The sequence below is a fragment of the Rhinatrema bivittatum genome, chromosome 11, assembly GCF_901001135.1.
Source record: "Rhinatrema bivittatum chromosome 11, aRhiBiv1.1, whole genome shotgun sequence".
Lineage (NCBI taxonomy): Eukaryota > Metazoa > Chordata > Amphibia > Gymnophiona > Rhinatrematidae > Rhinatrema > Rhinatrema bivittatum.
The window spans coordinates 36,293,195-36,310,411 of NC_042625.1; the positions used below are offsets into that span (position 1 = coordinate 36,293,195).

The following is a 17,217-nucleotide window of genomic DNA, read 5'->3' on the forward strand; positions in this document are numbered from 1 at the left end:
TGTAACCCTTTTAAAATCCGACCCATAATTAAGTCAATTTTGTTTCCTCTTAAGGAAAGGTTAGCATTGTTTGTTTTGTTTTGTTTTTTGTTTGTTTTAGAATTCTTTAACTCAGTTTATTATATTTTTTTTCGGGAATTGTTTTGTTTGAATGTTTGCTTTGACATTTATTCACTGACTATACTGGTTCTAACAGTGACATACATAGCAGTGATGTCATTAAAAAAAACCCCAAAAACAAAACTCTGTCTCCAGTGGCTGGATGAGAGAATAACCCCATCTGTTCCTGACTGGTGGAGCAGAAGTAAAGGAAAGAAAATTAACAGGTAAGAAATCATTTATCCTTATTCACATAAGTCTGCTTTGAAAATTGGTGTAATTTACTTGTATATTTGCTAACTTTTTCATGCACAATGTTACAAAAATTACCCTGTAGAAGGAAATTTTAAGTCACTTCTGTGGATAAAAAGGTGCCTTCCTGTGGAAATGTTTTTTTAAATTACTTTTTAAATTGCCCGCCCAATCTGCAGGCTATCTTATGTGCATACATTTCCCAGAGTATGTAGAGGCATTCCGAGGGGAGAAGTTTGGGCTTATGTGCATTACTTTGAAAATTCAAAGATGCACACAATAACAGATGTAATTGTGTGCAAGTTGTTTTCCTTGGGTAATCTTCAAAGCAGATTTATGCATGTACGTTTGCTTAGAAAATTGATGTAACTTATGTTTGTTTTTGCCATGTAACTTAGGTGGCTGCTACAAAATTACCTCTATAATAGGAACACACATTATATGCTGCATTCTTAGCAGACAAGCAGAACAGTAATCAGCCACATAAGTAAGTGATGTCATATGATGCACAACAGTACAAATATTTGATATATCAAAGTTGGTTACAATAACCCATGACGCTGATATTCAAAAAAGCTAAGATCCCAAAATTAGACATCTGTTTTCAGCAATGTTTGGTTTCAGCGGCTTCTGTCTAAGTTTAGGCCTGCTATCCACTCGCCTCACTTTAGGGTCTTAAATTTGGTGACTAGTGCTGGGTTCCTAACTTTATTCCCCATGATCTTGGCCCTCTCCTATCCCTGCCCACTTTTGGACACCTAAGTGTAGGTGCCTATTAAAAACAGGTGCCTAAATTAGGGACTTAGACAGGGAAAATGTTCAATATGCCAGTCCAGGCACTTATGTTTAGATATCTAGATCTTTTGAATATTGGCCTACATGTGCCTGCCCAGGAGATAGCAAATTGAATATATACTGTTGTAAGGTGCTGGATCCCTTGTCTTTTGATGTTACTTATCATTGTGGCCTGTTTCTGGTAGGAGATTCTTGAGGAGTACAATGAAAATAGGACCAAAATGAATTTGGTGCTTTTTGACGATGCCTTGGAACACTTAACTCGCGTGCACCGCATCATAAGGATGGATCGTGGCCATGCACTGCTTGTAGTTGTTGGAGGCTCAGGGAAGCAGTCCCTTTCGAGGTTGGCTGCATTTGCAGCTGGATACGACGTAAGTAGCAGTTTTATATTTTTATATTTCTTGTTGTATGCGAATGCTGCTGTCTGGCATTCTTGATGCAGATTATCCTCTTATGAGGGAGAGAGGACATGTTTTTGTAGCTGCTATAATCTTATACTGTGATGAGGTTTCTGACTTTGAACTCGGGGAAGCTGTTGCTCTTTCTTAATGTCAAGCTGTTTTGTTAGTTCTCCTTTGCTCATTGGTAGAACCAAAGAAGGCAAGCAGAGGGAAGGCATGATGCATTGCCCAGTACATAGGAAGGAGCAGATAGATAATAACATTAAACTCATTGCAGGTATCTTTGTTAGAGAGGGATTACTTATAGGATTGTAAGAAATATGACTGCTGTCCAGACTTAGGTTAATTTCCTTTCCTTCCACTTATTTTAGAACAAATAAACAGTTAAATTAATTCTTTTTTTCATGGATTATTGGCCTAATGATCAATATAACTAACACACTAACCTGCCACAAGACCTCCAGCTGTCTGATTCTAGGAATTTATTTTTTTAATGCTAGTGTCAATTATAGATGGAGACTTCATGAAAGCAATAATCAAAGATATTTCTGTGGATATATTGAGGCTTTTCTGCACCATGCTAGCTCTCGAGAGGCATCTAGCTGAGGGTACAGACCTAAGTTTTCCTTCTCATTGGGGGGTGGGGTGGGGGAGAAAAGCTTGTCGTAATTGTCCCCTTATGCCTGCACTGTTTAAGACGTGGAGGGGGGTTTGTAAGAGATTGCACATTAATAGGCCGGGGCCCCCTGGCCTTTTTCCCCTCTGGAAAAACCCCGCACTCACAATTCACTCATTTGGAGTTGCGACTAAGCAATGGTGGGAGACAGATCTATGCTGTTTGGCAATATGTATGAAGGGGAACATTTGTTATCCTTCACTGACCTTCAAGAAGAGTTTGACATTTCTGATTCTACTTGCTCTTATTATGAGAGATTAAAACAAGATCTCTTGAGGAGAGAGAGGGAGGGCTGGAATTGGTCCACTCCTACTCCTTTGGAGTTGGTGTTAGCGGAAGGTCCAGCTAAAAGGAAGACTCGCTCTGTTTTATATCGGGCCATTTGCCGGACTGGGCTAGATCTCCACCCAGTGTGAAGGTGGAATGACAATGGGAAGCTCCCCATGATTTGGGACTCCCCATGTCTCCAAAGGAGTGGATGAGAATATGGTGATGTGCGCACAAATCATCCATTTGTGCTAAGTGGGCAGAGCTTTTGGTCCATCTAATTATGCACCCCTACCATTGTCCCCTTTTTTTCTCTTAATTTTCCTCTGCTTCCTCGCCTCTTGTGTTGGCGAGATTGTTGTCTCCCCAGGTCATACTTGTATGTTTGGTGGAGCTGCCTTCGGATTGCTGTTTTATGGGAAAGGCTTGGCTGCTTAATTGCACAAATTATGGCCTGCCTCCTCTCTCTCTCTCTGGCACTTTGCCTTTTAGGTTTATGGAGGGCTCCTCAGGTGAGTAAATATGATTGGATATTAGTGCACATTGCTCGTTTTGTTTTTGCTTGGAAATGGAAATCGATTCGATTCCCATTTTAGGGGATTGGAGTACACAGCTGTATTCTGAGGCTTTGTTAGAGAAACTGACTTATATGTTACGTGACCAGGTTAAATTGTATGACTTGATTTGGGGCCAATATTAGAACTTCTATAACTCTTTAATTCTTTCTTTTATAGGCGGGTAGCCTGTATTTTGTTTTGTATATTATGGGGTACTGCTTGTTTTGCTCTTCTTGTTGTCATTCTAATGCCTGATGATGTTCCGACTGTGATAAAATAAAAAGTTACAAAAAAGATATTTCTGTGGATAAAACAGCATTTACTAGTGAAAATTAGGATCTTTGAATATTGCGATCCTCGATGTGGGATAAAATCATGCATATTGTTCATCACCAATGCGCGTAATTTTATCTACATTGTTTAGAGTCATTCACACATGTGGGGTTAGGTCAGGAGCATAAAAACCATGCATAGTTTTGGATTTTCAATAGTTCACACATTGTTTTTGGCCATAAAAAGTACCTGCAGAAAAATACAGGTACACATTTCTGCAGGTATTTTTTCCCCACAGAAATAATCAAAGCAAAATTACCACTTAAGTTTTGCTTTGATTATTGGTGCAAAATCTCTTGGGTTAAAAACTACCTATGGAATTTCTGTCAATGTGGGCAGTTTAATTATTGCCCTCTCCCCATAGGAATGATAGTTACTATTATACAGGAAAGCCTTTATGACTTAATCTTGCCACTAGTCCCATGGATTTACATGACTGGGTCTAACCCTAGGGTTTTCTGAGGTACTGTAAACAAGATGATTGTATAAGCTTCAAAATATACTTTATGCTTTTTATGATAGGACTAAACTGTACCAGATAATTTGAATTTTTTTCATGCATTAGATATTTGAAATCATTCTGAGTCGAGGATATGGAGAGAGCAATTTCCGGGATGACTTAAAGAATCTGTACCTCAAGCTTGGCATTGAAAACAAGAAAATGATTTTCTTATTTACAGATGCCCACGTGGCAGAAGAGGGATTCCTGGAACTCATTAATAATATGTTAACATCAGGTGAGTAGGACAGCAGGGTTTCTAACTACCACTTATTGTACGTGTGTAATCTTTTAAAGGTTTGCCTCATTGCTGATTTACCAATTCAACTTTAAAATCAACCCTTTGAAAAACTAACTTTATAATATCCTCCTGTGTTTTAGCTTTCTACGCCAGAATGATGATTAGATTAGGGTGAAATAAAGAATTTAATGGTGTTAGCACATTCCAGTAAATAGTCGTTAGGTCATTCTAAAGTGCTATAACATTTCAACTTAATGTAAAATACACACAAATGACAAATAATTTCTTCTTAAATGAATACAACTTTGAACATAAGTAGGGCTGAATTAGCCATGTTCTATCATTAAATGATGCCGGCATGGACCCATCTCTCAAAGCTCCGTACGTGAGCATTGGAGGCAGAGTTCGTCATTCTTTTTTTTTTTTTTTTTTTTTTAAACATCATCTCTACATATGGCATTATTAGAATCGTACATGCCAGTGTTCTTTGCCTCCAGCTACAAAGAGGATGGTTGGTTATCACACTACTAAAGACTTTGACAGCTAATATTTTTGTTTTTTTGAACCAAAAACAAGTGAGAACTGATTGACTAAATGTTATAAATTGTAAAAAGAAAAGAAAAATAATGAATAAAGGGGGAAATGATTTAAGGACAATTTTAATTCCTCCAAGGATTTTAAAAATAGATTTTTTAGTTAAGTGCTTATCATAGTATAAGTTGATGATTTATTTCAAAAGAAAGTGTAGATATTACATTTTTGTGTTTGCTAGTTGCTATAATTTAAACGTAGCTTTGATAGTAGTACACTGCTGTATCTGGTTCTGTGCATGATATACATTCAAGTGATGTCATTAAAAAAAACAAACCTCTGCCTCCAATTGCTGGATGAGGGAACTAAACCCACAGTTCCCTGTACGTACCCGGATCAATCCAGACTCCTGGATTTTGCATTCCCCTCCAGCAGATGGGGACAGAGAAGTTTGGCGGACTCTGTCCTATACACCTACAGTCCGTCAGTATTTCTCTGTCTCCAGCAGATGGTGGAGGTGCAAAAACCTACAGTCTGTAGTTAGTTACCGTATTTTTCGCTCCATAAGACACACCTGACCATAAGATGCACCTAGGGTTCAGAGGGGGAAAATGTAAAAAAAAAATGGTGTCAAAACCAGCTCCGTTCCGTGCATCTGTGCATGTTAAGGAGTGATGGGGTGTGCATTACAATTGTTTTTCATCCCTGTTTTGTTTTCAGGTCAGGGGAGGGCCATTTTGGTCCACTCCCCAGATTGGAAAACTTTTATCATGCTATTTTGTGAAAAAAAACACAAAACACTCCACCTCAACCCTTCAAATTTAATTAACTACAACCCCCCACCCTCCTGACCCCCCCACCCCCCCAAGACTTGCAAAAGTCCCTGGTGGTCCAGCGGGGGGCCCTGGGAGCGATCTCCCCCTTGCGGGCATTCGGCTGCCAGTAATCAAAATGGCGCCAGTAGCCCTTTGCCCTTACTATGTGACAGGGGCTACTGGTGCAGTTGGTCGGCCCCTGTCACATGGTAGGAGCAATGGACAGCCGGCGCCATTTTAAAAAATGGTGTGGACCATCCATTGATCCTACCATGTAACAGGGGTCGACCAATGGCAACAGTAGCCCCTTTCACATGGTAAGGGCAAAGGGCTACTGGTTGCCATTTTGATTACTGGCAGCCAAATGCCCGAGAGGGGGAGATCACTCCCAGGACCCCTGCTGGACCACCGGGGACTTTTGGCAAGTCTTGGGGGGGGGGGGTCAGGAGGGTGGGGGGTGGTAGTTAATTAATTTTTTTTTTTTTAATATTCGCTTCATAAGACACACAGACATTTTCCCCCCACTTTTGGGGAAAAAAGTGCATCTTATGGAGCAAAAACTATGGTAGTTGATTAGTGTAAAAAAAAAAAAGAAGACAGAATGATTGATAGGAATTCAAGCTTAGTTCTGTAAAAAAAAAAAATAATTTTCTGGCAAAGAGGATTCTTTTCCCATCGATAGCAGGGCTGAATTAACCATGCTGACATGGGATCTGTCAATCAGGTCTGGGAGGCGGAGCTTGTCAAAGCAGAGATCAGAGCTTTGCTCTCTGCGGCTGCGCGTGTGTTCCCGCGCAGGAAGTAACGGAATGTCCTCAGACTGTTCTTTCCGCGTGCGGGATCGCACGCGGAGCTATTCTTCTCCTCAGCATTAATAAATCAAACATGTCAAAATCAGGGTTTAAACCCTGTAATTGCGGCAAGGTAATGTCGGTCACGGATGGCCATGACCGATGTTACCAATGCCTAGGACCAGATCACAGTCGGGAAGATTGTGAATTTTGCTCGAGGATGTCACCAAGGGCACTGAAGCAAAGGGCCTACAGACTTCAGGAATTTTTTGCCCTCACCGGAGCCATCGGAAGCTCATTCGTCACCCGGCCCTGCGATTTTATCGGCTCCCTCAAAAAAGAGAGCATCATCGTGGGATCCTCAGTCCTCCAATTTGGAGGTAAGGGGATGACAAGCCGACAAGGCCATCGGATTTTCAGAAATCCATAGTGCCAAACTCGCCGGCACAGGACACATTGGCGCCAAAAATCTCGGCGCCGAAAACTTCTGCACCTAAGGCGCCTTATGCGCATACAAACGTGTCGGCGCATAACACTTCGGCGCATGAGGAAGTATCGGCGCACAACAGTTCTATGCGTATGGCGCCGAAGACACTTGTGCGCAAGATGCCGAAGGACCCTGTGCGCACGGCGCAGAAGATTTCTGCGCGCCGAAGACATCGGCGCGCAAGGCGCTAAAGCAATCCATGCGCACAACCAAAGTAAACCCTATGCGCATGGCGCCGTCGACATCTGCACGCATGGTGCCGACACCACCTGTGCGCCCGGTGCCATCCATATCTATGTGCACGGCGCCGGAGACATCGGCGCCGATCACTCTTGCGTGTACGGAAACAGAAAGATATGCGCATAAATCCAAATCTGCGCATAAGACACATGAGCACCTATCTCATGTATTACAAAATGAGTTGAAACGAAGACGTGGACCCTCTCACAGGTCTTCTTCAGCCTCTCCATCAATAACCTCACCTCGTTCCGGTACTTCCCTTTCTTCGAGAGATAATTCGACAGAGTTTACAATAAAACGTAGAAAACGATCGCCGTCTTCACGGAGAAGTCATAAAGACTCGTCGTCACACTATTATCATAAGCACTCACGACATTCCCACCACAAAAAGTCGACAAAGAGGAGTGCAACATGGGAAGTAAGCCCTTCAACTTCTAAATCATCTCATATACCAACTTCAAATACCTTCTCTCACAGAGAGGTAATACAAGTTGCTTCCTCTACCGCTTCTACAGCTTCAGAGGATTCGAGGGACATCATATGCGATGAAAAACGGAAAGACCATAAAGTATACACTACTTTACCTCAGAACACACCAATGCACCCTAAAGCAGGTGGGGTCACAAGAACCAGATGATCGTACAGTAATTGCCCCCTCGTACAAAAGAGGCATTTTAACAATTGTCCCAATCCTTAGCAGGGTTTTATGAAACTCTTCAGTCATCATTCAAAATGACTAATATTGCTGCTGATAGTTCTCCGGAACATAAGACGCAGACTAATAGAGAACAGTCGGTGGAGCCTCCGACATCTCCCATAACAAACCGACCAGCTTCACCAAATTATAAACGAGATACATTATTTGATTCTCCTTCACTGCAAAACATCCCCATCATCATCTACGGTATTCCCATCGGATCCTCAGGAACAACCTCAGGAGCCGTATTCCCCTCCAGAAGACCTCACATACCCAAACTTTCTGGAAAAATTGGGTACAATACTGCATCTAGAGCTCCAAAAAGAGACAGACTGTAGGTCAGAAACCCTTGGTCTCCTAAAAATTTTTGATACTCCAGGGGAACCATCTCTTCCACCACAAAAACTCCTGCATTCAGTCTTACAAAAGTCCTGGGAAACACCTTACGCAATCTCAGCAGTTTCCAGGAAAACGGACATAAAATTCCGTATGAGGAAAACATCACCATACTCTGTACCACAATTACCTCACGCTTCAATTGTAGTAGAGTCGGCGATGCAAAGATTTAATAAAACAAAGTCACATTCCTCATACCCCACCAGGCAAAGACAACAAATATTTGGATGAGTTTGGCAGGAAAATATACCATAACTCAATGTTGAATGCCCGAATTATGCACCATCAATTCTACATGGTACAATACCTATATGAGTGCATACAAGCTATAAAAGGTATGCTTTCCTCGACTGCGGATCAGATACCTCCACCTCTTCATGACATGGAAGAGTGTTCTCGTCACCTTTTGAGGTCAATCTACAAAGCATATGAAACATTGTCTAGGGCATCGGCAACAGCCATCGCAGCCCGCAGACTAGCATGGTTACGATCAAGTTCCCTACGTGAAGATTTGCATGAGAAACTAACGAACCTCCCATGTACAGGAGATAACCTGTTCAGAGAACGATTTCAGGACACAGTGGGTAAACTAAAGGAAGAAACTCTAGCAGTACAATCATTAACATCACATCCTAACTAGTCGGACCACACGTCATTATATTGGATCTACTCGTAGGCAATCCTATGCCAGGGACCCTACAGATCTACCAGTCCTTTTGTACACAGACTTACCCTGCGTACCAGCGTCCTGCTCCACAACAGAATACCGCAAACCAACGTAGAGGTAAACCACGTAATCAGAGACATCAAGCACCACAACTGGCTACTACAGTGAAATCGACGACTTCTTTTTAGTTACTCAGCCACCACCACAACATCAAGCACCACCCGGCAGGATTCATTCCTGCCTGACAGCCTGGGAGGATAACATCCGATCAATGGGTTTTGGAGATAGTACGTCACAGCTACCAACTCCAATTTGTCCACAAAACCCATATTACCTCATCTTTCCACTTTCAAGATTCACAACTTCTAACCACAACTGGGGGAGGAAATTGCTTTGCTTCGCAAACAACAGGCAATTCAACAAATTTACCCAGGGACCCAATCAGTAGGATTTTATTCCCCATACTTCCTCATACCCAAGAAGTCGGGTGGCCTTCGCCCCATCCTAGACCTAAGGGAATATAACAAATTTCTCACCAAACAGAAATTCAAAATGGTATCGTTGAAATCAATCCTTCCTCTGATTCAAACCAGCGATTGGATTGTGTTCCATTGACCTAAAGGATGCTTACACACACATTCCAATCCATCCATCCTCGTGGCGTTACCTATGCTTTCGCTACAGGCATCAACACTACCAGTACAAAGTTCTCCCCTTTGGACTATTGGCTGCACCCAGGGTGTTCACCAAATGCATGGTAGTGGTGGTGGCTCATCTCAGACAACAAGGTATAACCATCTTCCCATATCTAGATGATTGGCTCATAATTGCCCCAACTCCAAATGTCTTACTCGAGCACCTCCATCGAGTGATACAATGCTTGCAAGAATTAGGATTGGTGATCAATTTTCAGAAATCACACCTACAACCAATACAACAGTTACAGTTCATAGGAGCATGCCTGGATACTACATGCAACAGGGCATACCTACCAAGCGACATAATATCACAATTCCATCTTCTGTTACATACCTTGAACCATACTCAGAGACCTTCAGCAAGGCAGGTTCTAGTAGTCCTCGGCCACATGGCAGCGGCAAATTTCATGGTTCCCAACACCAGGCTACACATGAGACGCCTGCAATGGGGCTTGAAATGTCAATGGAAACAACACTCGCAACCATTGACACAAAAGTTATCATTGACCGCCGAAATGAGGAAAGATTTAACATGGTGGCTCCTAAACTCCACCCTATCCAAGGGAGCATTGTTCAGTTCCCCTCCTCACAATGCAGTATTAATCACAGATGCGTCTCGCAAGGGCTGGGGTGCACATCTCGAGATTTACGAAACACAAGGGTTATGGACAATCTCGGAACAGAACCTGCAAATAAATTTATTGGAACTCAGAGCAATTTGCAATGCATTACGAGTGTTCCAAGACCACCTGAAAGGATGCAGGGTACTGATCTACACGGACAACCAAGTCGCAATGTTTTACATCAACAAAACAAGGAGGGTCCGGTTTCATGTCCCTTTGCAAGGAGACCTTGACAATCTTCAAACATGCTCACCGAAATTGCATACATCTCCAGGCAACTTACCTACCAGGAGTTGCAACACAAGAGCGGACAAGCTAAGCCGCATCTTTCATCCTCACGAATGGGCACTCAATACAGAAATAGCCCAAGGACATATTCATGCAGTGGGGGGTCACCTTCAATAGATCTCTTTGCACAGAGATAAATGCTCAAGTTCCCAAATTCTGCTCGATAAGACAAAGCCAATTCAGGATCGCTCAAGATGCCTTCCCTCATCCCATGGACGACAGGCCTCCTATACGCCTTTCCTCCCATTCCCCTCATAACAAGGACAATTCAGAAATGCATAGCAGACAAAGCTCAACTGATACTCATAGCCCTGGCTTGGCCGAGGCAACCGTGGTACAGTTTCCTTCTTCGACTATCCATCATGGATCCAATTCGATTACCGAATCACCAGGATCTTCTCTGCCAAGATCAAGGGATGCTTCTACACTTGCTACACTCATCTCTACACTGACAGTGTGGAGACTGAGATTATCCTTCTAACAGAACAGGGAGCTTCCAACCTCTGCACAATTCATCTTGTTAGAATCCAAGAAAACTCTCAACAAGGAGAGAATTACAGCTATAAATGGAAACGTTTACTCTTCCTGGTGCACTTCAAAGGTGTACCACCATTAGACTGCTCACCTGAGTTGCTCATTGATTATTTTCATACATTATATACAGCTGGTCTAGCAACATCATCCATCAGAGTTCATCTCAGTGCCATAGGGGCAATATCATAGACCAGTTAACAATATTCTAATATCCAATCACCCCTTACTATCTCGCTTCATTAAGGGCTCACCCACCTTCATCCTCCGCTCTCCTAGGCCTCCAGTTTCATGGAACCATCAACATAGGTCTGGAACAGCTCATTGCTTTCCCCATTTGAACCCATGGACTCTGCACATATTAAATACCTTACATGGAAAGTGGTATTCTGGTTGGTTGCAGTAACATCAGCACGAACAGTTAGTGAATTGCAGGCCTTGGTCCATTATTCTCCATATTTACAATTTCATCACCAAAAGGTAGTTCTCCGAACTCACCCATCCTTCCTACCAAAAGTGGTTTCCCAATTCACCTCATCAGGCCATGGAATTAACCCACTTTTTTCCCTAAACCTCATGGCAAATGATAGGGAAAAATTACTGCACCACACTAGATTGTAAAAGAACTTTAGCATGCTACAAAGAAAGGACAAACTCGGACTTCCGTGTTTCTCAACTTTTCTCTCCTTTGACCCAAAGGCACCTGGATTACCAGTGGCTAAACGCACCATCTCCAGCTGGATAGCACGTGCATCAACTTCTGTTACAATAAACAGAAACTACAACTACATTCAGAGCCAAAAGCTCACCAAGTCAGAGCAGTAGCAGCCTCATTGGCACCACTACAGAATGTGCAAACCCACTAGACATTTGCAAGGCAGCTACATGGTCATCGCTTCATACCTTCACATCTCACTACTGCCTTGATCAACAAGCAGCCACGGATGCGAAGATAGGGCAAGCAATCCTGCAATCTCTATCCTCCTGTCCACGGTGACTGCCACACTGTCAAAGATCACATATAAACATATATATCAAAAACAACGTGATCGGGAGCTTCGGACTCCCATGACAGCATGGCTAATTCAGCCCTGCCATCAACGGGAAAAAGCAAGTTTGCTTACCGTAAACGGTGTTTCCGTAGATAGCAGGATGAATTAGCCATGCTGACCCACCCTCCTCCCTGGCAGTCACCAAGTCTTCGACTACACTAAGGCTTAATCACAGACTGAGGAGATTCCGTTACTTTCCTGCGCGGGAACACACGCGCAGCCGCAGAGAGCAAAGCTCTGATCTCTGCTTTGACATGCTCTGCCTCCCGGACCTGATAGATCCCATGACAGCATGGCTAATTCATCCTGCTATCTACGGAAACACCGTTTACGGTAAGCAAACTTACTTTTTCATCCTCCTAGGGGGTTGCCAGGTCCTGAGGGGACCATCCCCCCTGGTACTTGAGGCAGCTATGGCTAGGGGTCGAGGGCCCTATTGCCGAGTCTGAACAGCACTGTGGTGATACCAGGGAGCCCGACTCACTCACCCCAGGAGGACCAGGACCCATAGAGAACTGCTGGACAAGTTTAAAAAAAAAAAAAAAAAAGCATCTTTATTTTTTGCTTACTCGGACTCTCCCTTCCCTTGCTATTGGGTTGGTCACCGCTGTCAGACTTTCGCCGCCATTTTTCCGCCTTTCCCCAAGATTGTTTGCTCTTTTTCTTCTCCTCAGAGATGCTGCGAAGCACAGTCTGTTGGGTGTGTGGGTCGGCGAGCGGGTTTCACGCGAAGGCCTTTGTTCCTCTTGTCTTCCCGGGGGGGGAAAGAAACTTCCTCAACTGCCGGGGACACTGTTTTGAGCGCCTGCAAAAGTTCTAAGGGGCAAAATTTCAGGTGAATGCCAAATACTAGTGTTTTTGTTTGTGATGATATTTCTTTCTTACTGAAATTTTTGTATTTTATAGGAATGGTGCCAGCACTATTCCCAGATGATGAAAAAGATTCTATCTTAAATCAAGTGAGAGAAGAAGCAAATAAAAATGGAGTGGGACCAGCTAAAGAGCATGTGTGGCAATTTTTTGTAAACAAGAGTGCCAACAACCTCCATATTGTCCTTGGTATGTCACCAACTGGTGAAACTCTTAGAACAAGATGCAGAAATTTCCCAGGTAAGTTTTATTTTTCGACTACATTTAAATACAGATGTCTGAAGAATCACCTGGTTATTTGATGTTGTACTTGTGGTGCTCATATGTATTGAAAAAGCATGGAATACTTCAGTTAACCTCAAACTCACCTATTTCATTTATGCGGATGTCGTGCAGATCCTAATCCCCATCAAGGATCCCATTTCCAACACTCTAAACTATTGGAATAGCTGCCTTCACGCTATCAACCCTCCTTCTCACAAGCCTCAGCCTTGTTTCTCAATACGTCCAGACTGAACTGCTGGTCATCTCCCCCAACGATAACAACCCACTAGCCAACACTACAAATATTCCATTAGTAAATCAAGTGAGAGGACCTTGGTGCCATCCTAGGCTCCAGAATGAACCTTAAAAAATTCATTAACCACACCACTAAAGAAGGCTTTGACAAACTACAGGTCCTAAAACAGTTAAGACCTCTCCTACACTTCCATGACTACCGCTCAGTTCTTCAAGCCATACTATTCTCTAGGGATGTGAATCGTTTTTTGACGATTTAAAATATCGTCCGATATATTTTAAATCGTCAAAAATCGTTAGGGGCCACGATACAATACCAATTCCCCCCCGATTTATCGTTAAAAAATCATAAATCGGGGGAAGGGGGAGGGCAGGAAAACCGGCACACTAAAACCCCCCTAAAACCCACCCCCGACCCTTTAATTAAATCCCCCAACCTCCCGAACCCCCCCCCCCCCCAATGCTTTAAATTACCTGGGGATCCAGCGGTGGTCCAGACGGCGGCGGTCCGGAACGGCCCCCTCAATTGAATCCTGTTGTCTTCAGCCGGCGCCATTTTGCAAAATGGCCGCCGCAAAATGGCGGCGGCCATAGACAAAAATGATTCGACGCAGGAGGTCGTTCCGGACCCCGCTGGACTTTGGCAAGTCTATGTGGGGGTCAGGAGGGCCCCCCCCCAAGCTGGCCAAAAGTTTCTGGGAGTCCAGCGGGGTTTCAGGAAGCGATTTCTTGCCGCGAATCGTTTCCGTACGGAAAATGGCGCCGGCAGGAGATCGACTGCAGGAGGTCGTTCAGCGGGGGTTGAGGGGGGGCCATTCCGGACCGCCGCCGTTCTGGACCACCGCTGGATCCCCAGGTAATTTAAAGCATTTGGGGGGGGGTTCAGGAGGGTGGGGGATTTAATTTAAAGGGTCGGGGGTGGGTTTTAGGGGGTTTAGTGTGTCGGCTCACGATTTTCACGATTTTCACGATAGTTTACACACCCAAACGGCAACAATACGATTCCCTCCCCCTCCCAGCCGAAATCGATCGTTAAGACGATCGAGGACACGATTCACATCTCTACTATTCTCAAAGATTGATTATTGTAATGCACTGCTGCTGGTCTCTCCCGGTCTCTTCGACCAAACCTCTTCAAATGCTACAGAACGCTGCAGCCAGGATCCTCACAAACTCTCGCCGTATGGACCACATCACACACCGATTCTAAAAATACTTCACTGGCTACCCATCCGCTACAGAATTCTCTTCAAGACACTGACAGTCATTCACAAAACCTTATTTCAGCAATCCTCTCTCCAACTCACCATACCCCTCAAACCACATTCCTCAACTAGACCCACCAGATCGGCATACAGAGACGCACTCCAGGTCCCACCGAACAAATCTGCTATACACCACGCCATTGAAAAACGAGCGCTATCAACTGCTGGTCCGCATCACTGGAATTCTGTCCCGCCAGATCTCCGCCAGGAACATTGTCATATCACATTCAGAAAAAAATTAAAAACATGGCTGTTCGCTCAAGCATATCCTTGAAGAAGTCTTATGGTAACTCTCATGGACCAACACCCCACGGTCGCGTCCTCTTTCCACCCCACAAAGGAACTGTTTCCTGCTAACTATGCTATTATATAACGTGACCAATTGACTCCTCTGTTTAAATTGTATATAAGTTTACCATGTAAGCAACTGTTCTCTGCTCACATGCACCGCTCTCCAGTTAGAAATTGTTAATCTATCCCTTTTTTTCTAACATCCTTGTTCCACTTTCCCTGTTGTAATGTAACTTTTCGCTCTCAGTGTTAACTGGTTTACCCCCCTTTAGTTTATTGTAAACCGGTACGATAAGACCTGGTCTTGAGCATCGGTATATTAAAAAGAATTAAATAAATAAGTTATTTGATTCAGAGTATTTAAAATCATTTTAGAATTTTTAAATAACAAAATCTGAAAAACTTGCAAATAGAGCAACAGTTTACAGCCAATAGCAAAATGTAACATGATATATTTTACATGTCACCAATTTTATAATCTTGTAGAGGAATTCTTGCTTCAAAATAATTCTTTTTTCTATAGGTATGGTAAATAATACAGGTATTGACTGGTTTCTACCTTGGCCACCCCAAGCTTTGTATGCAGTTGCTAAGTCATTTTTAGGTAAGCAAAATGCCTTTACTTTTGCCTGTTAATTACTATGTGCAGCGTGTGTATTATACAAGATCAAAAGGTTTTTAGGTTAATGAGCTATACAGTTGGTTCTTGTATAGGATGTATTGGATCTAATTTGACAAAACAGCTTTTTCAAATAGAGCCCCCCTCATCTTTCTGCTATACTAGTCCAGAATGTTGAGGTTTGTCTCATCCTAGCTGATGGAGGCAGAGAATACTAATCATAAAAGTTTGTATACGTTTGTCGAGTTCTAATTAAATACTTACTAGTGAAACATTCATTCTGAAAGATGGATAAATTCTTTTGGTTTGTGGGAAAATGCAAAGGGGAAGCAGCTTTTAAGGCAACAATTGCAAGATGGCTCAAATAAACAATTTCTTCAGCGTATGTATTCCAGAAATGAAAATTAGCAGGTAAGAACCAATTTTCCTATATATTTGCATGCATAATTTAAAAAAATAATCACCTGAAAATAATGGTAAGATTTTAGTTGATGTACAGACTCCGTGAATGTTGCAGAGGGGAATAATACTCGAGTATCTAGTTTGGATAATAAGACAACAGATACCCATTTGAAAAGACTGGGATGCCTTTTGCCAGAACCGTTTAGCTCAAGGTTGAGCAAAGTGATAGAGTGCAGGGTACATAAATCAGTTAGAGTCAAGGGTCATAAAGCTACCATTACTCCATTTTCAGTCAATGAGTAGTTGAAGAACAGTAAGAGGTCAATTTTAAAAGCCGCATGCGCGTCCATGGGCACACTCTCATGGACAAGCCAATTTTATAACATGCTTGCATCACTGCGCGCATGTCATAAGATACAATATCCGCGTGCATGTGCGCTCCCGATTTTATAATCCGCACACATGTGGGCGGGTTTACACTCACGCACACAAAGGAGGGGATTTTGTAAAGAAACGCATGGCGAAGCAATAGGGCCTCCCCCAGTTCCCTATACTCCTACCTAACCTTCCTGCCTTTTTCCCTCTCCTCCTTGACCCCTACCTAGCTACTTTGTTTTTTTTTTTGTTGCTGTTTTATAACTTACCTGCTCCTTCGGAGTAGATGTAAGTTACTAGCACATGCTTCCTCAGGACAGGGCCTAATGGCCACTGTCCCGGCTGGTACATGCCCCTTTTGGCTGGCCCGGCACTTCTGCATGCATCAGGAGATACTCGTGTGTGGCCGGGCCCTTTTGAAAATGTGCTCGGCATGCACAGGGCCCAGCCACATGCATATCCCCCATTATTTGCACACGGGCTTTTTAAAATTAGGGCTTTAGTATACTATGCAACTATGAAACCAGCAGTAGCATACATAAATAAACAAGAGGATACCCGGAGACAAAGAGTTTCAGAGGAAACAGAAAAACTATTTGCATGGTAGGAGAAAAATCTGCTACAGCTTTCAGCTTTACACATTGCAGGTCAGGAGAATGGGCAAGCAGATTTTTTGAGCCAAAATACGAAGACCCAGATGCTAGGCCATTGGGCATGCTAGCAGAAAATACAAAAATGGGGTGAAACATAGATGATTCTATGAGCAACCCACCAGAATTCAAAGGCAAGAAGGTTCTTCAGCCAATGAAAAGACTACGAATGCGCTGATTCAGGGGTGGCAAAGGGAAACATTGTTTTATGCTTTCTCACAGGACAAGCAGGATGGTAGTCCTCACAAATGGGTGACATCGAGGATGGAGCCCTGTACGGAAAACTT

The 17,217-nt window shown here is 43.2% G+C and overlaps 1 protein-coding gene across 1 annotated transcript in view; it reads left to right on the plus strand.

Moving 5' to 3' along the window:
* DNAH10 (dynein axonemal heavy chain 10) overlaps positions 1 to 17,217 on the plus strand; it is a 952,322-nt gene that overhangs the window by 643,844 nt on the left and 291,261 nt on the right. Inside the window, 4 exon segments of the mRNA XM_029571350.1 lie at positions 1,332 to 1,520; positions 3,949 to 4,120; positions 12,846 to 13,049; positions 15,408 to 15,488. Of these exon segments, the coding sequence (XP_029427210.1) occupies positions 1,332 to 1,520; positions 3,949 to 4,120; positions 12,846 to 13,049; positions 15,408 to 15,488 (646 nt within the window).